The 27,976-nt window shown below is 34.9% G+C and overlaps 1 protein-coding gene across 1 annotated transcript; it reads right to left on the bottom strand.

Annotated features, from left to right (window-relative positions):
• Positions 1–21: 21 nt before the first annotated feature.
• Positions 22–27,976, bottom strand: LOC131773947 (dipeptidyl peptidase 4). The gene is made up of 27 exons (XM_059089932.2): positions 27,647–27,976; positions 22,479–22,592; positions 17,514–17,605; positions 16,543–16,617; positions 16,295–16,347; positions 15,996–16,080; positions 15,070–15,190; positions 13,715–13,970; positions 11,976–12,117; positions 11,316–11,357; positions 11,042–11,152; positions 10,820–10,902; positions 10,114–10,161; positions 9,573–9,631; positions 8,921–8,992; positions 8,399–8,446; positions 7,347–7,442; positions 7,024–7,093; positions 6,536–6,560; positions 5,916–6,022; positions 5,535–5,600; positions 5,046–5,100; positions 4,725–4,824; positions 4,091–4,149; positions 3,634–3,706; positions 3,223–3,296; positions 22–2,212 (listed from the first exon to the last, which is right to left on the bottom strand). The coding sequence occupies exons 1-27, from the start codon at positions 27,834–27,836 to the stop codon at positions 2,108–2,110; spliced, it is 2,421 nt and encodes an 806-aa protein (XP_058945915.2). The 5' UTR covers positions 27,837–27,976; the 3' UTR covers positions 22–2,107.

Raw genomic sequence — 27,976 nt, 5'->3', positions numbered from 1 at the left:
CACATCACATTTTCAATTCAGTTCATACAACCAAATTTATTGCTGTTCTGGTTTACAGGCAAAAGGAGTAAAAGTAAAGAATTTCTAGGTTATCCACAAATTTACTAGATATAAATCTTACAATCTTCTCTAATTGACAGAATCGCATGTGTGAAAGAATCTTTCTCTTTTGCATAATTAGTTCATCTACTAAGTCTACCATCTATTATTAATGATGATTAAAAATGATTATAATTATAGCACTTGCAGTTGCTAAATTAAAAATGCAGTTCCCGACTGTTTCCATTTATTCAAGGCCAGCAGAATAATTTCTGGATTACATTTGTGATAAGGTAATTGTGAAGAACAGCTCCCCTACACCGACAGGCGGCCAACATCTGGTAATCTGTCAGCCAACTGTTGGCTGACAGCTTACCGACTTTTCTGACAGCTTCATTTAGGTTTTGCTGAAGGGATAACTTCTTCAGGACATCTGTTGGCCAACAGTTGACCAACTGTCAGTAATCTGTCAATAAGGTGTTAGTAACCTGTCGATAGAATGTCAGTAACTTCAGAACAATTATTGTCTCGAGGAGTTTATGATTTGCAACCCCTGATAATTGCATCGAAAAGATAAAGTGAGACTCTTAATACTATCAAACATTACTGACTCTTTATGTTAGTTTAGCAAAATTTCTAGGCAATTATTCTTCCAACACTAACTTCGATTCCTGGTATATACTTCCCAGGTATATACTTCAATGCCATAAAGACGACAAAATGGCTGACAATATTTATGTTATATGCTTTAAATATGACTTATGACTTGTCCTAGCTCACCTTATTCTGCCATGTTAAACCCTTCTACCCTAAGTGAACCATGTTGCATTAGCCCACATCTACCCTAAGTTAACCATATTATACCACGTTAACCCACATCTACCCTAAATTAGCCATGTTCTACCCCATTAACCCTCAGCCACCCTAAGCTAACCTCTGGTATCTTGAATGAATTGTGGCAGACTGTGGGTGCTGGCATGACATGGTCTTGTGCGAAAAACCAGACTCAGATTTTTTTTGTTCATGAAAAACCCCCACAAACTTTATAATTTCTATCACAGTGATGAAAAAGAGCTGTGTTAATGTATACTGAAACATTCATATTCCTTCAATCTCAATATCATTAATTTTTTAATGCAGGCTCCTTTTTCATTAATACAATAAACCTTAAAAAATTATGAAAAAGAAAAACATTTCTGGCTTTCAATATAAGCCCATTTACAAAGGCTGTGTGATTCACATCACTAGCATAAGTATGAATGTTTCATTAAGAAACTAATAAGGGATATTACTATTAAACCATCTAATCAAAAGAAAATTAATTAAATGTAGATTTCTGCTACAAGCATTTAAACATTGTGCGTACATTTAATAAGTATGAGGGGTGCTCCTCACTGTCCAATTGGAGGTTTAAGTACTTTAAGATGTATTATAAGTTAAGAGAAATATGTAGTTGACTTTCCAATAATTTTTAATTTCAACATTTTCAGGCTCAAACAGAGGACAGTTTTTGTCTCACATCACACATCTTTAAATTCATAATTATTCAAACAAATACCCTTACAATGATTTAATAATACTGCAATTTTTGCAATTATGAGGAATGCTTTCACAAAATAAATGCTACCACCTACATATATGGTAAACACTCAAATATTTCAGATTGCTGAATTGGCAAATGCCAACGTTATGGTAAGCACAGTCTTTGCAAACTGATGTGACAGCCAAAAGCTGATGTATTCAGTAAAGTCACTCCAAAAAATACCATTCATTCTGTTCTTTCTCCTAAGCTGCACATTCATAAAGGTTGCTTGGATGATTACCATCTGATTGTTGGAAAGAAATATTTAATTCTTTCATATTTAAAAAACATATACTTAAAAGAAATTTTCAACTTAGGAATTAACATTGCAGTCTTTCCAGAAGAGTGCATTACTTAAATACCCCACAAAAATAATATCTTACAACTAACTAACTTGTGTCCTTTTTAAGACAAAAATGATAATATTAACTTAATATATCAGAACTACTGCTTGACCAGACTCAACACCATTCAGTTTCCTTTGTATTAACTGTTTAGGGACAATTTTTCCACTAGAAACCTTGTGAGTAAATGGTACAGATGTGGTGACGTTCCATCGCCACTCAAACCATGGTTTTTGTCCGGATAAAACTACAAGAAAGAGCGTAATTACAAAGTTCAGTGTATCAGTCAGGAAGGTGATCTGTGTTTGAAATGTCTCATAAGGGCATATGGCAACAAATTAAATCAATTAAATAAATAAAAGAACAAACTAATCTGTCTCTTTTGTAAACTAGAGTACTGAGGACTAAGTTCTCAATATTCTAAGTCATCCCATGCCCCTCTCTGCTGCCACTTGTTGTTTACCATTATTTTACAATCAAACACAAGTATTCATTTTACAGCTGATGACTTGGTGGATCAGCAGTTAGTCAGTTATAAATAGGTCACTTAACAGATCAAAGTCACCAAAGGGTAATGAAAGGATAATCAAGTTAGCACTTAAGGTAGTGACAAAATGTCATAGACTGTAAGTTCTGTCACATTTGCTCAAAATTTCAGTTAATTCTGAGCTCAGTCGTCAGGAAGTCTGTCAGAAGTCTGAGCAAGTGTTTCTGTGTCTCAGTTCCCAACAGTTCATGATTCTTGTCAGTGTAAAACTGTAGGAAGGGAATAAAATCCATTACCAAAAAATGTTGTGGTTCATTAGAAAATCTCTATCACTTTTCATCAGAATTATAGTCAAAATAAACTTAGAGGAGTATTTAAAAATGTGTTCAATCAGCAAGGAACTCCTATAAAAAAGCAATTTTAAAACAAGGATGTCCTATATAGTTAACAAAGATCACTGTTTAAAAAAAAAGACCCATCAAATTTGAAGTTGTCATAATACAAGTAAAAAGTGTGAAATTCTATGAAATCCTCCAAACATTTTCACAGCAAAGTAACAAAAATTTGTTTGGTCTGAGTTCCCACACTCAACAGTCTGGACATTCCATCATAATTATAATGGTCCTTACATTTAAAGTAATAAAACGGATTTTTTCTTATTTAAATCTCCTTTAAAAAATGTGTCTCCCTATATCCTCAACTTCCTACCAAGTCTATAAACAAAAATTTACACACATTTTTGGGTTTTTCTTTAGTCATCAATAACTTACTTGGACTTGATATTTGACCCCTGCCTTCGTCAAAGCTGCTACTAACTGAGCAGTGTTCTGAAAATGTACATTATCTGCAGAAACACAATAGTAATGATTAGTACATTCTTCCACTTGACAAAAATCAGTTTTGGTTCCTTGTGGTTTTGGCTATTTTTAGATTGGTTTTTCAATCGGTTTTTGTGCCAAAATACTTTAGTTTTTGGGTTTAGTGTTCACTGTGGTATTCATTTGATTGTGAAATGGAGTTTATTGTCAAATTGTAAAAAGAACAGTTGTCAAAATTTTAATACCAAATTAATACACAGCTATACCCTTAATGTATACTGTATCATCCTGCTACTAAGATCTCAGTCCATGGTCATATTAACATAATCAAGAACTCAAATGCTGCTACAAAATTCAACTTACCATCTCCTGTTCCATGTACCAGAAGAAAACTATCATTTTGGAAATTTTTTGCCTTGTTAAGAACTGATGATATCTAAAATTCATAAATGACAAATAATCAAGTTGTGGCCCTTCCAACAAGTCAAGTAGTATGGGCATTAGCCTTGTAATACAGAGAAACCAACTCAGAATCTCTTCCTTGCCTCTTACAGGGATTGGTTCACACATCTGCACCCAGATTGTTGAGCAGGATGTAAACTTTATTGCAACTTTAATGTGCTATTAGGCAGATACAAGTAATGTGTATTAAGAACATTACCAACTAAAGGATTTTAACAGAATAAAACACTTAGTTCTCAGGAACAGCCAACAAAAGAGTCTTGGGGCATCAGTGGGTGAATTAGCTCTTGCCTTTCAGAGGTGAAAGCTACACAGTTTTCTATTTGGAGCCAGCAAAATAATTTATCAATAAAATTACCTCATATCCCTTTAAGTTTTGTTTAGGAGTGAGCATGTAACGTTCAGTGTAAATGGAATCTGCATAAAAAAAGGAAGCAAATGACATGGTATTAGTAAAACATTTTCTCTCAACCAAAAGCATGTGCAAGGAAGGTATCATTCAGTGAGATACCCAATCTGGTTGTTAAGTTAGTCAACCTTGCAAACCTTTTTCATCATCTCACCAAAAGAAAAATGTGTTGTAAAGAGAGTTAGCTGTCACATATAGTGAGACAAAAGGTATTAATGGCAACCTCCAACTAAAAGAACCCAAAAGCAAAATGGATCAAAATCCTCCAGTCACAACTCAAATTATAATGACCCAAAGTATTCAACCTGCTGAAACAATGCACTACACTGTCAGTATTCTCAAGAGGTCCACAACATGAAATAAGAGGCATATTTAATGATGTATCTCCATTTCCATGGTTATCAGTAGTATGTTATTGAAATGGAAAGAGAAGTAATCAACATGTAACTGGTAATTGTTGTTTTATCCATTAGAGAAAAGCTTTAAAAACACTTTGTACATTGAATTTATTCAAGAGAGGCAGTGGGAATCCAGGTATGCTCCTCTCAAGCAAAGTGCATAACCTTGTTTGCTACATTCTCACCATAATATCTCCAGTCTGTGACAGGAGCAACAGCCATTCCAAGTTTAAACACCCCAGAGTTAACACTAAGAACATAGGATGTCAAGTACCCTCCATATGACTACAATACAAAATTGGATTATCATGAGAATAACACCTAAATGCATGCACATTTTAACACATCCTTTGACCAATTAGAAAATGTAAGAATGAAAAAGTGATGATTGTATATTAAACCAAAATATCACAATTATGTAAAAAACTCTTTACAAAGAAGTTTCACACTGTATGTACAAAAAGAATTAAAACAATCAGAGGTAACACCAAAACACTTATTCTAACCCAGCCCCATATGGCCATCTTTGTTTCATCAACATAATCTTTCTTTGCAATTTCCCTGAAGATAAAACAAAAACAATCAATTACAACCAAAGCTAAGACTAGTAAGAAGTTGATTTATAAGACCACAGAATGTAACTTTCACAAAATCAATGACACTAGTGGTAAGACTAATCAGGAATAAGTTGTTTGCAGTTAAAAATTGTGGTGTTATCCCTTTTTGGTCCTTCATGCTCTTAGACAACTATTCTACATTTCAGTTGTTTAGTATCTCTAATTTGGCGCCATATTGTAATACATTACAGTTAAGCTATCTTTACTGCCTTCTTTATAACAAAGTTTTCCGTATGGCCATCCTCTCATTCAAAATGCCATTGTCACAACATCTGTATCAACCAATTCTTCTAACTGAACATTCCAATATGCCTAAAGACAGACATCAATACAGAAAGTGATTTACCCTGTATACAATTTGTGAGCTCCCCAACTTACTTGGCAACATTAATTGTATCTTCAGTCTCATATTCTCCCAGATGTTTATAAACTTCATGCTTAAATCTACAAGAAAAACAAAAGTTCTGTTACTTAAGTTGTCAATTTTCAGCTTTGCTTCCAAGATTAGCATAACTTGGAAATACTAAGATTGTTTGTAGTAAGTCTGCTTCATACTGATGACTTATCAACAAAACACAGTCATGATATCCTTATTTTGGTAGAGTGAACATGAAGACACAGGGACAGATACCTATTCATTGACACTTAGATGGCTAGAACAGTGAACAATGACAGGGTTAAATGATTGTTTCTAGATGTTCTTTTGATAACATTTAAAATTCAAAAAACCATTCAAAAAGAGAACATTATATCCTTCACCTTTCTCCTCTGCAGCATGTTCCTCTGGCATCAACATTCACCACAATCAAGTCAAAGTTGCTGACTAAATAACCAGTTTCAAATCCATAACCATAACTGTCAACAACCTAATGGCAAAACAAAAATGATAAAGAAAATACTGCCAAACCAGCTTCAGAAGCCGAGCTGTGCAGAAGAACATGAAAAGGTTGAGTCTTGCAGCTGGAGTCATAAAAAACAAAAGTGTTCCACCTTCTCATTGACTTCAAGCTATCTAAGCACTTTATCTGGATGTTATGCTACTCCATCACAACATACCCTTCAACAATGTTATATATTTCAAAACATTTGTCCATCCTTCTGTTTGGGGAGAGGCCCTAAGAAAATGTGTTTCCCAAAAACACATCACAAAGCAACCTACAGGGCTTAAATCCTTGTGCCTTAATCCAGAGTATGCCACACTAATCATCAAGCCAGCTAGTCTCTTATTCCAATTGCATGCACATGAAACACCAATATTCCATATAACCCAGCTATTGGAGAACAAACCATGTAAACTAACAAAATCCTTAAGGCTAAAAAACATTGAAGTTGAACTGTAACTTTTGACTGACATGAAAAGTAATACTGATTATAAAAACCTTCTGTGATGCTGGACCACCATACCTGAAAGGAGTGTAAAAGTAATTTATGTTAATCTTAGTACATATGAAACATGTTAGAGATGATTAATGGGCTTTGCAGGATAACACAGTAGATACTTTAAATTTTCCTTGGAGTGTTTTTGTACAACATACTACTCTTTCAAATCCAAGACATCACAAAGCTCTACCAAACATCTCACACACCTCCCAAACTACAAAAAGCCTTTTTTTCATTCCTGTCTATTTTTTTGCTTTTTTTGTTTTTTTTTTGGCCATATTGAAAAGTATAGCAAGGCACTGGAATTTTCACCAGTGGGATTTACTCAGATGGGAGATACTTAAATGTCAAGTCCCACACTGAATATAATGTGAAGTAGCTTATTCAAAAACCCAAGTTATTATTAATATTACTACTATTTTTTTTTTAAGTAAAAAACTGCATGGAAATTCAAGGAGGATAATACTTCAGAAGAAACTAAACTTACACTGAAAACAGAACAGCATATTTCTTTTCTGGAGTAAAGTTTGGTGGGCGATATTCTTTTACATAGAGATCTGAAGTGAGAAGACATAAGAAGTACAGTAAGTTACATGTGTCCTCCAGTAAATAGAGAACACAAAAGGAGAGTGCAGAAAATCAAATGTTGTAAGTAGTAGAGTTGCAGCTGGCAGTTACTTGGCAAGAATTCCTGAAAAACTTCAACCACTGTTCACTTTGAAGCAATACCTACTTACATCAAAGATAAAAAGGCCCTGTATACTCTTGGATCCAAATTAAATTTATGCATTTCTTGCAGATTTTACTAACCATAGCTACCACTTTTCACAATGTAATTTTCCACTATGGGTAAAGAAACTCCATCCAATCTTTCACGAAGGGCACTGTTATCTTCCAGGATCTCAACTGCCACACATGAAAAAAAAAAAAAAGCATTGAAGAATCCATATTTAGAATGGCTGGTGACAAATATGTTATGTGATCAAAGACTATCCAGAATCCTTGCAAAGATTAGTGATTTGTAACCTCCCACTCCTCCCCTCTGATACCCTTCACTCGGTGGTTTGCTAAACCACACACTAACCAAATGTCAACATAAGTGATTATTCTATCTTTTGAACTAACCCAAACAATAATGAAAGGTGCATACTTGAAATAGAAGCTTGATACATATTTTGTAAAAAAAAATTCCTTTCTCATTCACATCTAGAAATGAGAAACATTGGACAAAGATCTGGGCAAACTGATGCTCTATGTCATAATGAAAATTCATGTTCAAGAACATGTGAACACAAATAATGAAAGGATTTGTAATATTTCAAGCTCCAAAACTTGCCATGATCTTTGCTTCCCATCATATATGATTATGTTGGTATAACCTTTTAGCCCCAAGGAGTGATTTGCATCCAATTTCTCCTTATAATATCATCTCTGAGTCAAACATGAAAGTTATGAGAATAAAGGAAATGGTCACCAACCGAAGAAGCCCTTGAGTGTTAAACAAATTCTCCTTTCCAGCACCACAGGGAATGTATTGAGAACAGTTTGGAGAATATGGATACTGATGTTAGGGTGTAAAGGGTTTAAAGTATAATGAATCAAAAACTTCGTCAAGGCCTTTATGCCATAGTTTTCTCAGAGAAATCACATTCAGTAACTTTTTATGACCCTCCCTAGACATGCATGAGCCAAGAATAACAAAAATGTAACATTAGTAGTTAATGGTAGCAAAGACGTCTTGACAAAGAAATGACTTGACAGCACAGTTTTTTATATACATATATATCCTGATGCATAGGAAGGTGTAAGCCTAAAAACTCCGCATGCAGCCAGGTATTTTACCACAAAGTGTCAAAATTCACCTCTACTACTCTTTGTGCTTCGAAGAGTTACTTCAGGTATTCCTGGTCCTAAAAACCAATTAAAAGAAATTTAAAAAAAGACAAAAGAATGCACCAATAAATAGGGACTAGATCTTCATAATTGAACATCTATAATAAGTAATAAGCAGCAAGAAAGAGAGAGAGATAGATTTGTGATTTCAATCAATTTTTTAGTCCTTGGCTAATAAATTGCTTAAATTCAAATGAGGATGTCTCATTCACAGTAAGTGGTTTGGAGATAACATTTCCTTACCATTGTTAAAAAAAACATGTCCAACTCTACAAATTTAACCATTCAAACAACAAATACAACAGCTAACGCTGTCCAAAGTGATACGTAACCTCCCAAACACAATCAATTCATTATCTTGTTTATGACCAAGCTGTCAATGACAATACAACATAACTAGTGAAGCCCCAAGAAATCAGTGGGCTCCAAGCATGGCTTGTCACTTGTCATCACTACCAAAGAGAGCCCATAACAGGATATTTCAAAATTACCTTGACAGTACAAGATATACCAGCTACCACCAAGGCTGAAACTTGCACTATAGTAGGAACACTTGTTTCCCTCTAAAGCAAAAAATTAAGACTTAAGATTAAGATCAAGAAAAATTCATTGATGAGGAACACCTTTCATAACCATTTTCTAATAGTTAACAGAAAACGGTTCCAATACAGGTCACTCTTAGAAAAAGCGAGTAGATACCAAGAAGATCTACATTCTGACATGCTGCAAACAGGAAATAAAATGTTGCTGCTGCAGTCCCTATCTCTTCACTGCCTTATCTCCTCTGATGGGCATGATTTACAACTTTAGGCTTGTTTGAAATCCTTTCACATGCCAGAGAGGCTTTGAAAAGCCTCCTTGAGGAAACTGGTATATACTGATATCATGATATCATGCTCAAACTCACCCAGCTAGCTTATGATATTAAATTTTACAACATATTATTATATATTACATATAAAGCTTGTCAATATATAAAAAGGGTCCATTTTTAAATGCATTGCACAAATTGCATGCAATTAAAATTTTTATTACTTTTGGGAAATAAAAGCCAACTGGCACTCTACATTCAAGACAAAAATACAGGCATGCAAAGCTATGCAAATGAGGATGCATGGTCTTTTAAATACCATAGCCTCTTACTTATCACTGTGGGTAGACCACAAGTCAAGCAGGAAAGCTCTCCTGATTTTATCTTCACACTGAAAATTGAACCAAGGAAACAAGAACCACAATTAAAAGGCAAAGAATTGCAAGGAACATGTGCTGGTGGACAGAAGAAAATTACACTCATCAGTTCCCTCAATCTCTACCACCACTCATGTGACATGAGTAAATATTCTCAATAATCAACTAAAAGGAGAAACACCACATTGGAGAATTGAATGGAAAATTGTACTATCAGATATCACCCTCACTAAACTTTATCCTTCAGATGAACTCCAACTGATCAAATGAGTTCAAGAAAGAAGCTAAATTGAAAGCAAACAAAGGGCTAAAACCTAAGCATATTGAGATAAATTGCACCGTTACTTCAACTTGACACTTTTACATCATTGCACTTATAAATTTCCTATGGGATCTAAGCCAGTTGATGATTGAAAGTACTTCACTTATTGTTTCTTTACACCCAAGGATGTTGCTCCTATAAATAACCTTAAGCCATTTACAAGTGTTAACAGACCTGTAGATATGACGCTGAGTTGGTGATTCCTTGGTTGCACTGAAGTATCTGTAAGTCAAGAACATTTCCCTTGCCTCAAAAATTAAAATTTCAAGTATAATTACTATGTGGAGGTACCAAGGTGAGGAGGTTAATCTTGTCAATCATTCATTTGGAGTTGTTGGTGGCTTGCTAATTCATAGAGTAACCCATTTATATTTTAGCAATTCTTCTAAAGTCATGTGAAAATGTTCAAGTTAAGATCATGGCAGAAGTAAAAATGCATAAGAACTTCCATTCAAGTTGTTATTGTTACACTTTTGGTTGAAGCACCATTTTTAAATAAAAAGGAAGTTTTTGTTCATTTTGGTGAACAAAAATGCACAAGTTGATAAAGCCTGTTTGTCATCATTGTCATTATATTGACAAATCAGAGAAACATTTCATAAACAATTGAATACTTGCGTGAAATATTTGTGAAAAATATTTGTCATTTGTATTAGAGCAATAAAACTGATGATACAAATAATTCAGTCTAATTGCACTTGAAACTATAAGCAAAGTGGTGTCTCAGACATATTCAGCAAACAAATTTGATGTAAAAAGTTGTTCATTATCTCTATTCATATCAAAAAATTGTTTTCAAATTTGTACAGATTGTAAAAGCATAGGTAATGATTTTCTAAAATATAATATCTCAATGACAGCTCCAGTGAATGCTACTAACACTATCTCATTTTTGTCATCATGAGCAAGAATCTTCACAACTTCCCAAGCTCCACTAGTTAATTCTACAGGATCTGTGTTTCCCTGAAATTACAAAAACCAGATATTTAAGTTTGGAGTCCAGTAAGCAAACCAATAGGAGAAGTCAGGCAATCACTGAAAATAATGTAATGAACTGTCATTTTTCCAGAACCTATTTAGCTCTCTTGATTGCAAAACAAACCTTTGTCCCTATCTTTGCAAGATGAATAAATTTTCCCACACCACCTGGTTGTGAAAATGGCCATGTTGTAATGAAGTAAGATCCATCTTTGGAGAAGTGAGGAGTTTGGTACTGAAAGAAAGTTGAGATAAATCCAAGATTAATAATGTCATTGACATTACCAGTCATATTTAAAAAATGAAGGTTGCAAGACCCTACATCATTATATAACTACTAAAAATAATCAGAGAATTTCTGAAAGGCACAGAGAACAACTTTTTACAAGAAAGCATACCTTATCATCCACCCAACCATTCTGCACTTTAACAACAGAGTTCTAAAATAAACAGAGACTTTCATTAAATAACAATTGACACTATCCTTACCCCTCAGGGTGAAGTTTGTGGTTTGTAACCTTATCCCTTCTGGGAGTTTTCTTTCAGACAGTGTACATGAAAATTAAGTTTCAATTGTTTATCTCCTGCCTCAGGAGTTTTTACTGACCCTTCCTGGGTTGGACATAAATAATTTCTAAGCAACAGCATATGACAAAGTCGCTTTACTGGTTATAAGTAACTCATCTTACTCAAAATAAAATTCTTCATTCATAGATATGTGATTGATGATCCATAAATAAAAAGCAGGTTGTTTAATTGACAATTAACACAGTGAAGCAGTTAAAAAACCATTTCACATCAATTAAAGACAGTTTTTAACATTTTTTTCCTTTGAAAACATAGCAAAAATGTCTGAATATAATTTTAGAACTAAAGAATACAATTTCAAACCGTGTTAAAAATAAGCAAGCATGAAAAAATGGACAAATAAACTCTTCAAATATCATGTGTTCACCTTCAAAAAGCAATGAATCTGTTTTAGGTGAAACCTTTCAAATGTTTACAATCATGCAACACAAAAAAAAGTTAATGGCATCTGAAAGATGTTTGAAGATAACCTGTTTACAGATGGAGCGCAGATAAGAAGATGTCGGCTGCAGGTCACACATATGAATAATTGCTTCATTCTGATCTCTGTTAAGCCAGGTCACAATTACAGCTGTTTCTGAAGCCCATGCAATGTTCACAACATAATGATCACTGGGAATGAATAAAAAAATTATAGTAAATTGATTAATATCAATTTCTCATTGACTATTAACTATTGCTGGATGCAGAAGATCCCCTGAAGAGACAACATCTGATTTCCTATTCACCTTTCTGGCTGCTGCCTCTCGGTCATTGAAAAAAATTTGTTGATACGACACAATCATAACCCCTTGATTATACATGCACATGTAAGTTTGACCATTCTAGACACCTGTTTTCTGGATCAAGTACTAATAACATGTGAAGAAGGTCCATGTTAATCATTTCAGAGTTCGCACAGATCTCAAATGCGGCTAATTAGTATTCATAAAAAATGGGACCAGAGAGGCAAGTCTGGATATTTATGAATTGAGGTTTGCCTGTATGCTGTTTTGCTATGTAGATGTCAAAGCCTTTCCAGTTACAATGGCTACACCTTGACCCTTTCGTTATTTTTATGGACCTAATTGAATTTGTCTCAATTTGTTTATAACATAAAGCAGAAAAGACCTTGGCCAATATGTAGCCCTCTTGATCTAACACTGGAGGAGGTATATTAAAGTTCACACGGCAACCAGGTGGACAATCAGACATAGTTTGATGCTACTCTGGTTTACAGATTTAATGAATGTAACTGAAGAAGTTACAATTCATAGACCCAATGTTTCGACACTCCTGTCTAGTGCCTTCATCAGGGGAGATCTAAACGCTGCAACAAGAGGTCCTTTTATATGATCACTGATTAGCGGCCTTTTTTCTGACGAGTTGTAAATAGGTGTCAGGAAGCAAACCGCCATCGTCACGATTTAGAGGACCCAATTGAATGGTTAGTTAGGCATGTATGCTCCAATAAAGCTGAATTTTCCTTTTTGCAAAGGAAAACCGCTTTTTGGTGCTCTTTTAACCGTGTACCAAACTGATGTTTGGTCTGTCCGATGTATTCGTTGTCACAGTCATTGCAAGGAATAGAATAAATGGCGTCGGTTCGTTGTTCTTTTGTGACAGGATCCTTAGATTTGGCAAAAACATGCCCCAAAGTCTGAAAAGGTTTTTGAGCAACTTTAACATTGTGGCTATTCAAAATTCTCTTGATGAGTTCCGTAACACCCTGTATGTAAGGAATAACAGCAAAACCAGTCGCTGGTTCCCTTTCGTCAAGAGCGTTATTTTGTAACTGGTTTTTGGCAGTTATGGAGAAAAGTTTTTGTATAGCCATTTGCCTTTAGGACATTGGAAACAAATTTTCTCTCCTCAGCCTTCGAATCGAGTGAAGATGGTAGACAGTCAGCCCTCCTAAGTAAAGTTTTGGCTACAGACTTTTTATGGCAAATAGGGTGGTGAGAATCAAAAGCGAGGTATTTGTCAGTGTGGGTAGGTTTACAGTAGACACTTGTCTCTAAATTACCCTGAACCCCTCTGGACACATTTAATTCAAGAAAGGGCAAATGTCTATCCTTTTCACGCTCAAGGGTGAATTGGATCAACAGCTCTACTGAATTCAAGGATACCGCAGAAATAACATCATCGACATATTGTTCCAGAAAAAGGGTTTAACTGGAGGAGGTTTTAGAAGATAAATTGCTCACTTTGCAACTGGAAACATACTTACATTTTCCGGAAATCTGCAGGTTCCAACAAGGACACTGTGTTCCCAGTCTCCAGGTGAGTCACATTCACAATCACTGTTGGGTTTGGATATCCTGGTTTGGGATATGCAATCTTCCGTATTGAGGTATATGAATCTTTCTTATCACCATACCAAGGAAACTGATACAAGATCACTTGAGTGTCATCAAACTGAATAAAAGCGATGTACGTAGCCTCGGGGGAAAAGTACAGGGCATGGTCAGAGTTGAGTACCTCCTCTGTAAAAAGGCAAAAAATAACCAAATGTTTAAGTGCAGGAACTAACATAACTAAGAGAACTTAGGAGAACCACTTTTAAAAGTGTACTACACAGTGAATCTCGACCATGCATTACTAAAATCAGCTGTCATACCTAGCTGAAAAGAAATCTCAAGCTTTTTTAAACTGATAAAATAATGAAAGCCTCAAATATCAGTAGTTGTTGAAGGTGGTATAAAAAAAAACAACAACAACAACCTTAGTTATCATTATATAGAATGACTATTCACATGAAAAATTATTCTCTGGTTGTAAATTGTAAACTGAGCTTTCACCATAAAGCCTTAAAAAACTTAACTCAAACTAAATAAATTTAAAGTGCCTGTCACCCTTTTGTGACAGTAGTCTGATTTCCTACTGAGTCAGTGTTCTCCCCAGGTATTTTGCACCAGGCAGACCACCTGGCTTGATTCATTAAAAAATCATTGCTGCCTGGCTTAAAACTGAGTAAACATTACATAGTTTAACATTTGGAACTGGGATCCTGTCTATTGGTAAAGAAAAAAAAAACACTCAATAAAGATACAGAAACATTGCCTAGTGTTTTTTTCGTTGTGATTTCTCCAAATTGAGGTGTTAGCTCATTTACCCTTTGTGATATCATTCACTCATTTTGTTGAATGGCACAGTTAGCCATACATTCCAGGACACTTAAAGGGATATTACATGGCACACTATACTAAATTTGGTAAAGGTAAAGAATCTGATCCTACTGACGTATCGACCAACATGTCAGCCGACTGTCGACCGACTGTCGACTGACTCATTGGCCACCATTTATCCTTCTAATGTACAAGATGCATTGGTGGTGTGTCAGTGGTGCGTCAGTGACTTTCTTTGGGCCTCATATGTAAAGCAATGCTAAACCTTCCTTTTCCACACTAATCTGTACCATCTTCTTTGGAAAACTTTCACTTATGGTATGAAAATGAATGACAATGGCCATGCATTATACCATGGCCATTGTCATGGTTAACCTGGAGCCCAATTTCAATTGCTCCTTTATTAAATTCAGGAGTCTTTTTGGCTGATAAATAAGTGATAGTGACAGTCACAAACCTTGATACACCCAATCTGGGATGCCATTAAAGATCTTGTGTTCCACACCACTATCAGTCAGCCGCTTGACAGATGACCTGGGTGACTCCATGTAATAAATGTCATTTTTATACACAAATGCCTGAAATCAAATTTTAAATGCAGCTTGCAGTTAGAGTTTGTTTTCATACAAAAACATGTTCATCTGAGTCTATAAATAAACCCCACCTTTCCAATTAACAAGTGAAAGGCATGCAAGGAGGCACAATTTTCCCAATCTGATTCATTTTTGTGTGTAAATTGGTCAGTCTTGAGTGCCATCAATTTGTTTCATAAATTTCCAACCAATTGCCATGAAACCAGAGAAGGATTTGCTCATGGGAAAAACTTTTTTTTTGGAGAAAAAATTGTTAATTTGGCAGTATGCTCCATTCCCATCCTCTTTGTTTTGTTTTGTTTTGTTTTTTTAAGTTTTCATATCTGTTAGAAACATTTGCCACCATTTGAGAGATCTTTAGAGAAAGGGGAGAGTAAATCTTGATAAGAATTGACAAGTGTACAATGTAGGTCAGAATATATCATCAACAGCACTTGGAGGAAGTTGTTCTACATGTTAACAAATACCAATTATATAATAAGCTCAGTTATGCACACATTCTGATTGGTTCTCACTTATGATCTATTGGAGGACAGACGTATAGATGACATCATCATTAAAACTTTTTTTAATTCTTTATTATACAAAACAAATAGATTCCAAGTTGCTGTGCGTCTGTTCAGTAATAGATCACAGAGGACATCAAAATGCAGTACAAACATCAGTGACACACTTGGCTGCACCTCGTGTGCCACATTTTTGTTCTTACCACATTTTGACATCATCGGTGATCTATTACTAAACAGACGCATGGCAACTTGGAATCTATTCGTTAAATTAATCACTGTACCAAACTACTTCCACTCTCATCCCACGTGGCATATTGTATTTTCTTGGCATCTTCTCCTTTCCCAGGATCAATTTGAATAATATCTCTGCAGATAAAATGAATTGAATCCTAGACTCAAATCAACTAAAGAATGAAAATACCAACAACATAAAGAAAATGCTGATGGGTGCCCAGATTTACTTCAAGTCTTAGCTAAATGTACATCCTAAACTTGTTGTTATCAAAGATAATTATTGCTTTTCATTTATTTCTGCCACTTTCAAGTTAGGTGGCTAACAATTCAAGAAAGAAATACATACCTATTCACGAGATCATACACATAATACTTTGCAAAAAATGAATATCTGTATTGCTAAAAGAAAAAGGAGGAAAGAAAGAAAGAAAATGAAAAAAGATACAACAACAAAGTTAAAACATCAATAAAAACCCTTCTTTTTCACACAACTGTTGGCTGAAGAAGTGTGGTATAATACCAGTGTGGTAATTAATTACCTTTAAATTAATAAAGATCAACTCATAACTTATGGACAACTGATGTGTAACTTACCTGTAATTGATCTTTAATATAAAGAATGTATCTTCTGTCAGGTGAAAACCAATGTTTGTGGATCCCCAATTTTCTCTAAAAAGGAAAATTTATTGATTTGTACAACACATATTGTCAGAGTTAAGTTAACTCAGAGTTAAGCTAAAAGATCATGAAGCAATATACAATAATATAATTAGCTTAAGATTTTTCACTTATACAAAACCATCATCTGATTGGCTGACTTGATAGTGCACAAGGCTGCAAGGCAAGTTTTTGGGATCTACTGAACCAGCAGGAAGTATTATGCCTTTTTCAAAACTTTTGGCACATGGTCGTCAAAGTTTGGTTGAAATTCCAGATGTTTGTGCTACAAAGTTGACAATTTTATTTTGTAGTTGTTAGTCAACTTGAAAACCTGGAAAGCATTTGTAAATTTCAGACAAAACTTTGTTGGAAAGTTACAAGTTTGTTGCAGGTGAAGTTTACTATCTTTTAAGCATCCTTGCTTTGGTAAAAAAAGACAGCCCTTTACATTGCAAGAAAAAGCAATTCCAAGTTTAGTCAGGCAGAATAATATTTTAAGCTGCTTAGGAGAGAAAAAACCACCCCAAATTTAAAGACTAGAACTAAGACCAAACCAAACCATTGCAAAAATTTTTAATGTTTTCTTAAGGGAGGGGATACTGAAGTTAAAAGGAAAGAAAGAAAAATCAAAAAACCAATAATGATGATGTTATTAATATGCTTGATACTGTTGGAAGAACAAAGCCCTGAATCAAAGCGGTGAGACCAAAAATGTACAGTAGTACACTGACAAGCTGATACTCATAATTATAAATAAAAACTCTATTTCATTGTCAGATAAAATAGCAGTGTGCCACTAAGAAAGGACAATTGTTTGTCAAACATTCTGTGAAATGCACTGTAGAGGACAGTAACTAATGAAGTCTAAATCCAGCTCAATTACAACACAAGTATCTAATAATCACCTTTGTATCAGCATCTAGTAAAACAACTGGTTTATTCATGGTTAAATCTTTTAATACAAATCCATCTTGTGTGGAAGTTATGTATTTATCATCTGTAATAAAACATAAATTTGTAAGTCAAATGTTGTTATAATGGACTCTCTGTACAACCTATTATAACCTTAAACCTATAAAACCTGCATAAGCACCACCTGAAAATGATCAGGGATGATGTTTAAGGCATTACAAGTCCACTCTTAAATATTTTGTTTAATTTATGTTATGATGAAGTGCAAATATAATGTGCACTGTCATTGGTTGAAACAGCCTGCTCTATCAGAGTATAGAACATAGAGCAAGAAAGCGAAAGCTGTCACGCCATCTGCCAAATTGCACTATGTCCCACCATTTCCTGGACTTTTCTTAAATAAAAATCAAACACAGCTAATGCTAGTGTAGTATATTTAGTTTCATATTCAAAAACAAAACAGGAATGGTGAAAAGTACAGCCAAACTGGCATAACTGTGAAATTCATACTAATCATGATGGTGTCAGAGTGACTGCAATAATGCTGAGGTCCATCACAGCTAGCTCATAATGGCAATCTCCCATCATTGCTATGAAACACGCCTCAGAAATTACATCAGCCACTTTGCGAGTAAACAACCAAGAGTTTTCTCTGATATCCTTTCCAATGCCTTCAGCAGAAGGCCACATCAGTCACAGCAGCCAAGTTTTATGGCGCTGTCATCCCAAGAAATCTTAGGAGGCAGTTTAAGAGCACTCAAGAAGTGGGGAGAAACACTTGACTATGTCTTGTGTTTTTTCCTATACTTCTTTCATGCTCTAGCTGCATCCTGCGTGCTTTACAATGGAACAAAGCGCAGTCAAGGCTTCTTTATTTGTTAAATATTTTGACAAATTCCAATCAAAATAAAACATAACCACACTGCCCACAGCGTATACCTAATATGTTTCTCTTTCAGTAATAGGATATGGTTAGTCATTCACATGGAGAGAGAGAGGAGTCACTTCACTGACAGGATGAAACACTAGTTACCTGGACTCATAACATAAATCAACACAGAAAACCTCAGAAAAATATTTTGTTCAAACATCAATGAAATGTTTCAAGTTGTTTCATATAAAATGACTTGTGACAACAAAATTAATGAGAATTCTGTAAACAGTTGTCTGCAAACCATTTCACACATCCTTACTAAACCAAAATCAACCGTCTGTGAGTAAATTATTAACAAACAAAATTGCTAATGATGATCAAATAATGCTCTGGTTGCAACAGAAAGCACAAATGGCTCAAGAATGCAATGAATGTCGTTCTGCAACCACAATCACTCATAGCTGAATTATCCTAATAGAACCCTAACTGCTCATTGGTTGAATGTCTACTTGTTCCAATTTTCCTAAGAAAATCATCAATATCAACCCGAAGATTCTGAATAAAGGAACATCATCTTTCAATCTATTGTTTCCCACATTACATGAAAAATTGTTCATGGTAGACTCTTTGGTTGGGTCTCATATTTCAGCCTGTGGTAAACGTCCTCGCAACACTAAGTTCTCACTTTAAAACAGAGTCTTTGGCTTCAATTTTATATTGACTTGTACATTTTGTACATAAATTCAAATGGTTTAAAATTTTCATCAAATAGTGCAACATATATGTGTTCTTGTAGATCCAGGATGGAAAAGGACTGCTTGACACTTCAGTGAAGATTAGTTCTTTAATGCCATGGGTGGACAAGGAGCTTTTTTGTGATTTGTTTAAATACACATTTTCTGACTCACTTTTGAGTTATTGAAAAAAAAAACTCTATGTTAGCATATAGAGTGGTATGTGTATCTGGCACCAATCAGATTGCCATATGAGGGTATGTATCTGGCACCAATCAGATTGCCATATGAGGGTATGTATCTGGCACCAATCAGAGCGCCGTTTTTGTTCTTTGGTTTGAGGGGTGTTCAAATTTCAAAGAATTAGCGTGGGATTTGTAAAATGGAATCATCAGTTAGAATAAGAAATGCTGCTTTTCTGTGTTTTTAACATGTGTTTTACTGCACTTTATGACAAATGCAATACTACTGGATGGATGAAAGACATCAGCTTACCTATCGTAAATGTGTTTCTCATGCTGTGGAAATGGTGGATGGTTGTTCAAAAGAAAATGGAGTTCTGTGCACTGTAGCATGATCATGGTTATTGTTCCTTCCCAACGAGAGTAAGTGGAAAAATTTTCAATCAAATATTGCTTGTGGTGTTCATGAATTGCAACAAACATTTTGATTTTCAGCAGTTCTTTAATGGCAAGCTGTGTTGCAAGATTCGTGATTTGTTAAGTGTGCAAATTATATTTTTCTGGATTGGTTTGCTTGATGCTATCTCTAGATGAATGTCTGATTAAAATTAACAATGGGCGATTTTGTGTGGCTCCTATGAAGCTTTGTCCCCTCATGTGACATTGTGTTTGATTGATATGCAATATTAAGGGGTGTTTTCATTTAACAATGATTTTCAACAAAAGATGGTTGAGTTCTCTCTTTAATGGTTTAATTTGGTTGCAGTCAATTTCATGGTGCATTTCTCTTGGATCAGGTCTTTCGATGTTAGAAGTTTGAACAGTTGTAAGCCTATTGCAAGGTGGATTTTGTGTCATTATTGGCTGTTGAGGGAAATTGTTTGGCTGTTTCAAGGGTAATTTTGAGAACACTGGACAAATGGAAATTTTTTCAATGCCTGGAGAAAGTGATCTTGTGGATTCATTTATGTTTTGGCAAGGGCGAATTCAGATACCATCATTAGCATGTTTATTTGAATCTGTTATCTGGAATGATAATAATGATAGAGGTAAGGTAAGGTAATATGATGTGATCTACTAACGTTGAAAATATTTCAAGTCAAAGGAACAGTTTTGGTCTCAGTCCACATTTTAGTCAACAAAATAAACACATACCGCTTAAAAAGACGATAATACAGACCACATGCAAAGCTGTCAATTGTTTCTTGAATATTGCCCTTGTTACCGTAATTTCTGGCCATTTACCTGCATGGCCAATTACCCTCACCAGCCAATTATTGCATACGGCTAAAAAAAAAGTTAACAGATTACCCGCACTGATGGATAACCCGCATGCTATGTTATTCAACTTTATTATTTCAACAGTAAGGTGATACATTTCAGTCTTTTAAAAGTTGTCTGATCTAACTTTTGAAAACTTGAAAGTGTCTTTGTCAAGTTTAAAGGTCAAAGAAATTAAGACATGTGCACAATTCTGTGTCAATGTTAGCATGTATTTTATTGATAAAATTATACAGTAAAAACACTAGTGGCCCATGCTCAAATCTCAACATATCATACTTAACAAAATGCAAATTTGTGGGCACATTTTGTGCAAGCGATCGTTCAGCGCCTTTTTGAAGGCAAAAGTTGAGTGTTAAAACTTGAATTATAAAGTACTGTCGGCAATTTCTGAAAAAAATTGACATCTCCGGTTCTATTGGGCCTAACAAGTCCCTTAAAACAGGAAAATTCTCTTTAGCTCAAGCCAGTGTTAAATGAAAATTTGTTACTGATGTGATGGATATCTTTGGATTATTTTTGTCACCATCAAGGTTTTGTTTTCACGCATGCCGATAGCAATTTGTTTGTCATGCAAATAATTATGCATCATGTTTTAATGCCGCTTTGTGGCACTCTTAATACAATAAAATTCATTTGAGAGGTGGAAATGCATGTTGGTGATAATTTTTTTCAATTCTACTAGTAGATTTTGAAAATGTCACATAACCCACACCTCCCTATTACCTGCAGTGGTGCACATTTAATGCAAAATCAACAGATTACCTGTGGGTAAACAGCTGGAAATTACAGTAATATTCAATAGTGACATTTCATTTACACCTACATCTACATCTACTTTTATTAAGTTGGTAAAATCTGTACAGACATCACACCAGCCAACTTGCACGCAAAGTGATAAGACTATATGAAGGCTTGAAATTATATTAAGAACAATTTTGATCAAGAAATGGACCAGGAATATTCCACAATAGTGCACATACTTGTGAAAGCTGATCACAGAAAAGTGATTGCATGACGCTCAGTAAGTTGTAAGATGACATGTTCTCACATACCAGACGAAAAAAAAAACTTTTCATTCTCAGTCTGCATTTTGTACCCACTCTGCAGTCTGCAGTCTACATTTTGTATCCGGTCTGCACTCAGTGCATTCTGCAGTCTGCAGTCTACATTTTGTACTAACAGGTATCCCTGGCGACAGTACAGTTTATTTTTGGTTACAGTTACTTGCACAACACACACAATCAACCCCAAAATACCTGTGTGTGAGTTAATTCAACATTTTTGTTCTTTTCCATGTTAATACTCTTTCCTTTTGTAAAAATGTAGACATCACTTAAAATGTTTCAATTAATCCACCCACCCAAAAATATAACTCTTGCATGCATAGCATGCCTATGTTTAATTTTGTAGAATTTCATTTGAACAAATGGGTATTGCCTATGAATTGACTGCAGTGTGTTTACTTCATTGTGTAATTCACAAACAAAAGTGCACATGGGAATAAGAAGACCACTCCTCATGCACACCATCTCTTTGACTCCACAACTTAATTTAACCACATAAATTAATATGTTTTCAAGACTCCCACTGTAGGTTGATTTTACTAGTATAAACCAAATGACAAAACAATAAGGGCTGCAAAAATTGCTTTAAGATAAATAAGTCAAAATTAGTCAAAATCCAAGCAAATCCCCCATTATCCAATGAGTACACTATGTATAATTAAATCAAGATGCTCTGGCTTGCCAGTCTGAAATAGTCCCACAAGTACCCGGCCTATTATTTTCAAATTGTCTTATGACCAGGGCCTTACTTAATAAGCTACATTTTAAGTAAACTTGAATTAGTGAAGTTATAATACTTGATAAATAGATTAAAACTCACCATCTACCCAGTCACATGAATACATTGCTGGAGAAAAACGACCACTGAAAATATCTTGAAAATGAAACTTATCTGCACTTCGAACCATTTTAGCTGGGAAAGATTCACCTTTACCTAAAGAGATAAAAAGAAACAGAAATGTGATTATTGAATATAACATGCACAGTATAATAAATTCCTCTTACAAGTTAAAAGATTCCCAAAAGAAAGCTGTTGTGAAGAGAAGTACATTTGACGGTTCTTAATACAGTGTCTCACAATTAAAGTTTTATTATTAATTAATTATTTAAATTCTTTGTTTTACTTTTAAAAACATAGAATTGTTTCTACCTATTTCATACCCCTGTGCATTGCAATGGAAATGTTTGTAAATACCAATTCAGATATCTCTCATGCATGCTCACTGTGTACAGCATGCCTGGTCATCTCATCTTGTTTACAGTTACTCTTTGTTAAGATCTGCCACTCTGCCTTAACTTAACCTCCTTGCAGTTTTGGGTCCTAGGAGAGATGGCTCTCCATCTTTCAAAACACATTTCAATATTGGGTTCACTATTTCTGTATCTTAAAACATGTATCATTTGCATAGATAGAGACAAGTGACCAAGCCTTTTTACCAATTATTCACACTTTTCTCAGACTTGTACTTCCTCTACCATTTTTTTCCAGCTGAATTACCAACCAGCTATAAGTGTTTATCAGAGTGTATTCATCATACCATATATCTACTTAATTTCCAGACACTTGTCAGTCATGTTGATTGGCCAAAAAAATACCAGCAGTCATGTCTCATTTCTAACGTACCCACCAAAATATCAAAAATATCTATTTTGAAGTATTGGCCAATAAGGACAAAAATATCTCCTTGTATGCTCAAAAACTAATTGCTAAAGAGTATTAGGGTGTTCACTGGACGCATTTTCACAGGATGAAATTATTTCTATTTGACAGAAAACTGGACATGTGAGGCTGACAAGGAGAATGTCAATGAAACCTCCATATATTGTTTTTAGCAGATGTCACTCCCAACTCCATTTGGGGATTTTTTGTTTATGGGTGTGTGTGTGTGTGTTACTGGTCATGTGGCTGTGGACTTGAGTTTTCTTTGCCAGAGTTTTCAGCTTCAAGCAAACAAGTCAGAAAGTTACCAATTCTTGTGCTTTACCATTAAAGAAACCATTGGAGCCTCTTGCCTCATGACATTTCAGACCACATGCAAATTCAACACAGGAAAACCAGTGTGCCAGTGATGGGAAAAGATTTATGATATTCTGTTGATGTGACATTTTGTTGGCCAGCTAAAGCTGTGCACAGGCTTTTGTAAGTTGCAAGTTTTCAAAATTTGCCTTGAGATGGATTAAGGCTTGTACTCTTATTATGTTACATTCTTCTCCACATGTCTTGAGTGTGAAAACAGTTCTGGTAATTAGCATTTTGAGTTCCATTCAAAACGAATAGGGCATACGCTCACACTTCAGGTGAGGGATCTCTTGAAGAATTCAATGTCACATACAACAGCGAAGCCCATACTTATTGGTGCCTGAGTAAATTGATAAAATACATCACCATTGGGGGAAAAATACTGTTAGTCTTAGACATCTGCGGAAGTCATTTAATGCTAGAAGACTACAAATAAATTGATAATTAAAAGTACATTCAGATGCTGGAGCAACAATAAAAGAAATAAAAAGTTACTATTTCAGCTGATAAATGTGGACCGTCAGTCACCCTGGAATTTATTTTTTCTTATTTTTTGCAGTATAAGCAGACATTTAGCACATCCCTGTTTGACAAGTAGCACCATGACATAGATGTTCCACTTGTCAGCACATATTGTATATGTTCAATCACCAAATGGAGAAAAATTGAGAGAAACCTTGTAATCATAAAATTCAAAGCATTTTACAATATATTTTTATCTCATGATTTGGAAGATGATAACACTTGCTATGAATAAGGAATTTTAAACTTCTTTTGAGAGTAAATCTTCCCATCCTACACAACAATTGAAACAGTACTGTAATTGTGGGTTCATAGCAGATGTTGATTGATGCGATATCTATTTGACCTATCAACTGATGTAGATGTTTCTGTGTTATTCATGCAAACCTATGAAGCCTCCTGGCAACCACAAACATCTGTGTTCACCTTTTTCCTGACAACAAGCCGCTACAATATTTCATGATTTAACTGCTAATCATTTCCGCAATTAATGTGAATATATCAATTTTCCCACTTATTAATTTGAACGCCCTGTCCATGACCAATCAAAATGATCAAACAAACTCTCATCCTGACTAGACAGTATCTTTTAACCACCCCTTATTTCGAGTCTCATATATCTATACCTAGTTTTACTATGGTTTCTGTTAGGCGATGGTTTCTACTACTGGTGATTCAAACTCTTAAATGCTCTCTCTTCATAAAAAAGAGTTTTCTTCAAAGCTTCCATGATGTGCTGCTGTCAGTTATCAAATTTTCCACAAAGACTTTTTATAATGCGTTGGCAAGGGGCCCTTTTGAAATGATTGTGAGATATTTATTGTTGTCTGTGGCATCCTGGTAAGAAAAATATCTTCCATTTTACTAGATATAATTCCCTGATTCAAACTAAAAAATTCTCTCTCTTCAACTACAACAATTTTCTTCACAGTGTCCAGGATGTGCCAATCTCACCAAATAGTTTTTTTTACTATGAATATTTTTGTTTTTATCACCTGTCCCCTTGTAGCATCACAGCAAGCATGAAAACAATTATTTCTTCAGTTCTATTGAAGCAATTCTCTAATTAATGGTTGCTAAGGTACGCTGCTCATATCTACTTGATAAGACATATCTACTAAGTACTTTCACTTCATGTGGCTTGCTTTGCATATTTTCAGAAATTTAAGAGTCCCCAATTAGTGGTTTTATTTTTTATATGTACAATTTTTTTTAAGCATGTGATGAAATTGGCTGGTGAGCAAAAACTATGATAAGTTAGCAGGACTAAAGACTACAGCAGTGAACAAACAAACACAAGAAAGAATCAAGACAATCAACGGACAATCGGTGCAGCTTAACCACTAGTTTTCATCCAAATACAATGCCCATTGAGATAATCAATGATCATACTACAATAGAGAAAACAATTGGCTAACTCATACCTATTAATTATTCAATTGCCCTTAAGAATAGATGCATATGCTTATCTGTCAATACTAGTAAACATAGATTTTTAGGCACACACTATCAGTGTTTTATGTGCTCTTTCTATTTTGGTCCCCTTATCTTGAGCTGTTTATAACTACCAAGCAATTTTGCTTGTTGAGTTTTGTTTTTCATATTTTTAGAAATTCCGGAGTTAAATATAGGGCCCCCAAAAATAGGTGGTTCAGACTTTTAGACTTGACTCTTAACAAACTTTTTTTTTCCCCAAGCAATACATTATTCAGGAGTTCAATTATAAAAATGCAATACATGGAGCTTGCAGTACAGCCACATTATCTTGATATGTGTGATGGGCAGTCTTTTGTGAAAGTTGTATTAAGTTTACTTAAACTTGCAACATAACCCTTGTTGAAAATTTAAGAAATCCTAGCTTTTTACCTTAAATTTGCATATCAAGTTGATATAGATTCACATGCAAGTTCATGATATGCTCAAATGTTATCAAGTTCTGTCATACTTTCTGAATACATGACACTGCTTAATGGCTGTCACCAATTTAATCAACCCAGAAAAAACTCTTCGAAGATATCTGCCCCTTAGTTCGTCTCAAAACTTAGATCACTCCTGCTGTAGATCACTTCTAATGTGCATCACTTCTGACGTGGATTGCCTGAAGGATCAACACTGAGATAAACAAAGGAAATGACTATTTTGCAAGACATATGATTCTCCTTCACTTCAGGTGTATTCACAATGATTATTACCAGCAACCTTTTTGACCGCTTCGAGTCATAAGACTACTATTCCTAATTAGAAATCCATAAACAAATTTTTAAAACTTCTCAACTTCTATAATCTTCACTCTATGTTATCATTATTCATGAAAATAATGAATTGCTGCAGAACACCCCCAACTTTATTTTGTATGAGCTATGAATATTCATATCTCAGCCAATTTCAATTGATTTAAGGCTGAAGTTGTCCCAGAAACGTCTTTCATCTTTTACTTCTGTATTTTTGTCCCTACTATGTAATGTAAAAATTAGCTGTAATCACTTTTTCTCTCAATAAAATAAAGTTAATCAAGTTTTTGGCTTCTATTTCTGTGTTCAAATCAAATTTACATAAACATAAAAGTTTTCAAAATCAAAAACTTCGTGACCAACGACTTTCTCGCTGATCACTGGTAAAACTAAAAAAATATGATGCAAAAAATACCAAATACTTCCCTTTCATTTTTAAAAAAAAAAACCACAAAAAAGAGGGATAGACGGAGCTCATAATGAACCGTGATATGCTGAACAAAATTTTTCTTCACAGAAGCGATGACAAAAAATAGATCCCAAAGAATTGTGTAAAGGCACTGTAAACTAATTTAACACCCCCGAGCCCCCCTTAACAAACTAATGTTATTTCGTCTTTCAGAAATGGTAACCTATCCCGGGAAAAAACCACAAGCTGCGGGTGTTGGTTAAAAAGTACTGTATAGATTCAACCAAACATGAAACTTTACAGGTAACTTCGCTAGGTGGGTTGGTGTCTTCCACTAGATCGAACTACTTTTCAGGGAACATTTTCACTCCCCACTCACGGGATATAAAAAGCCTAGCCATAAATTAGAAAAGAAGGACAATTTAAACCACAAATGACTATTCCCTCCTACAGCAATAACTTCATCGACGAAGACAATCGAAGAGAAGGGACTCTTCCGTGTATTTCGATCACAAGTGAGTGCGTGAAAAGATCAACTTACAAAACAGAGATCAAGCCGAAATAAAATGCCCCTAGTAAAACAGAGTAACAGAATAGAAACAGAATACGCCATTAACAAATCAAGGTTGGAATAACAAGCAAAATTTGAAGTTACACAATTGCAAATTTCTTGATGAACACCTGGCTCTGATCTTCTGAGCGATTTAATTAGCGCGGCACTATCGTTAGGTAATGCAAAACACTTTCTAAAAGCGCTGAATTTCGCATCCTAACTCAAAGATTCTCCGTCTATAACTAACGCTTACCAGAATATAAAGACACCATAACTGTTCCGACTACTAACGCTACTGCTACCGCTGTAATTCCAAAAAAGATCACCAAACTCTTCCGATTTAGACGGGAAGACTGAGGACTCTCGGACTCGTGTTCTTCATCGTTCATCAGATGCACTTGCTCTTCCGAGCCACCAGAAGCGTTTGAGTAATGCGTCGTCATTTCTCGATACTTTTGGAGATTTCCCTCCCCTTAATTCCAGTTTTGGCCCATCGATGAAGGTAAAGTAGCTCTTTAATCCGCCGCCTCCTAACTATTTTGCGTTCAAGGTCTATCCAAAACAAACTTTTCTTTGACTCTCT

Source organism: Pocillopora verrucosa, chromosome 13, assembly GCF_036669915.1.
Source record: "Pocillopora verrucosa isolate sample1 chromosome 13, ASM3666991v2, whole genome shotgun sequence".
In the NCBI taxonomy this organism is placed as follows: domain Eukaryota; kingdom Metazoa; phylum Cnidaria; class Anthozoa; order Scleractinia; family Pocilloporidae; genus Pocillopora; species Pocillopora verrucosa.
Note: the sequence above shows the minus strand (reverse complement) of the source record. Positions and strands in the feature narration are given on the sequence as shown.

Bases quoted from the DNA above. Each gene is read 5' to 3' on its own strand.
- LOC131773947 (XM_059089932.2), bottom strand. From the start codon at position 27,836: ATGACGACGCATTACTCAAACGCTTCTGGTGGCTCGGAAGAGCAAGTG. The intron at 7,094-7,346 runs GTTAGTAAAATC...TTCTCACTTCAG, and splicing joins TGTGAAAAGTGGTAGCTATG to ATCTCTATGTAAAAGAATAT. The intron at 4,825-5,045 runs GTTAGAATAAGT...TTTGTATTGTAG, and splicing joins AGATGGCCATATGGGGCTGG to TCATATGGAGGGTACTTGAC.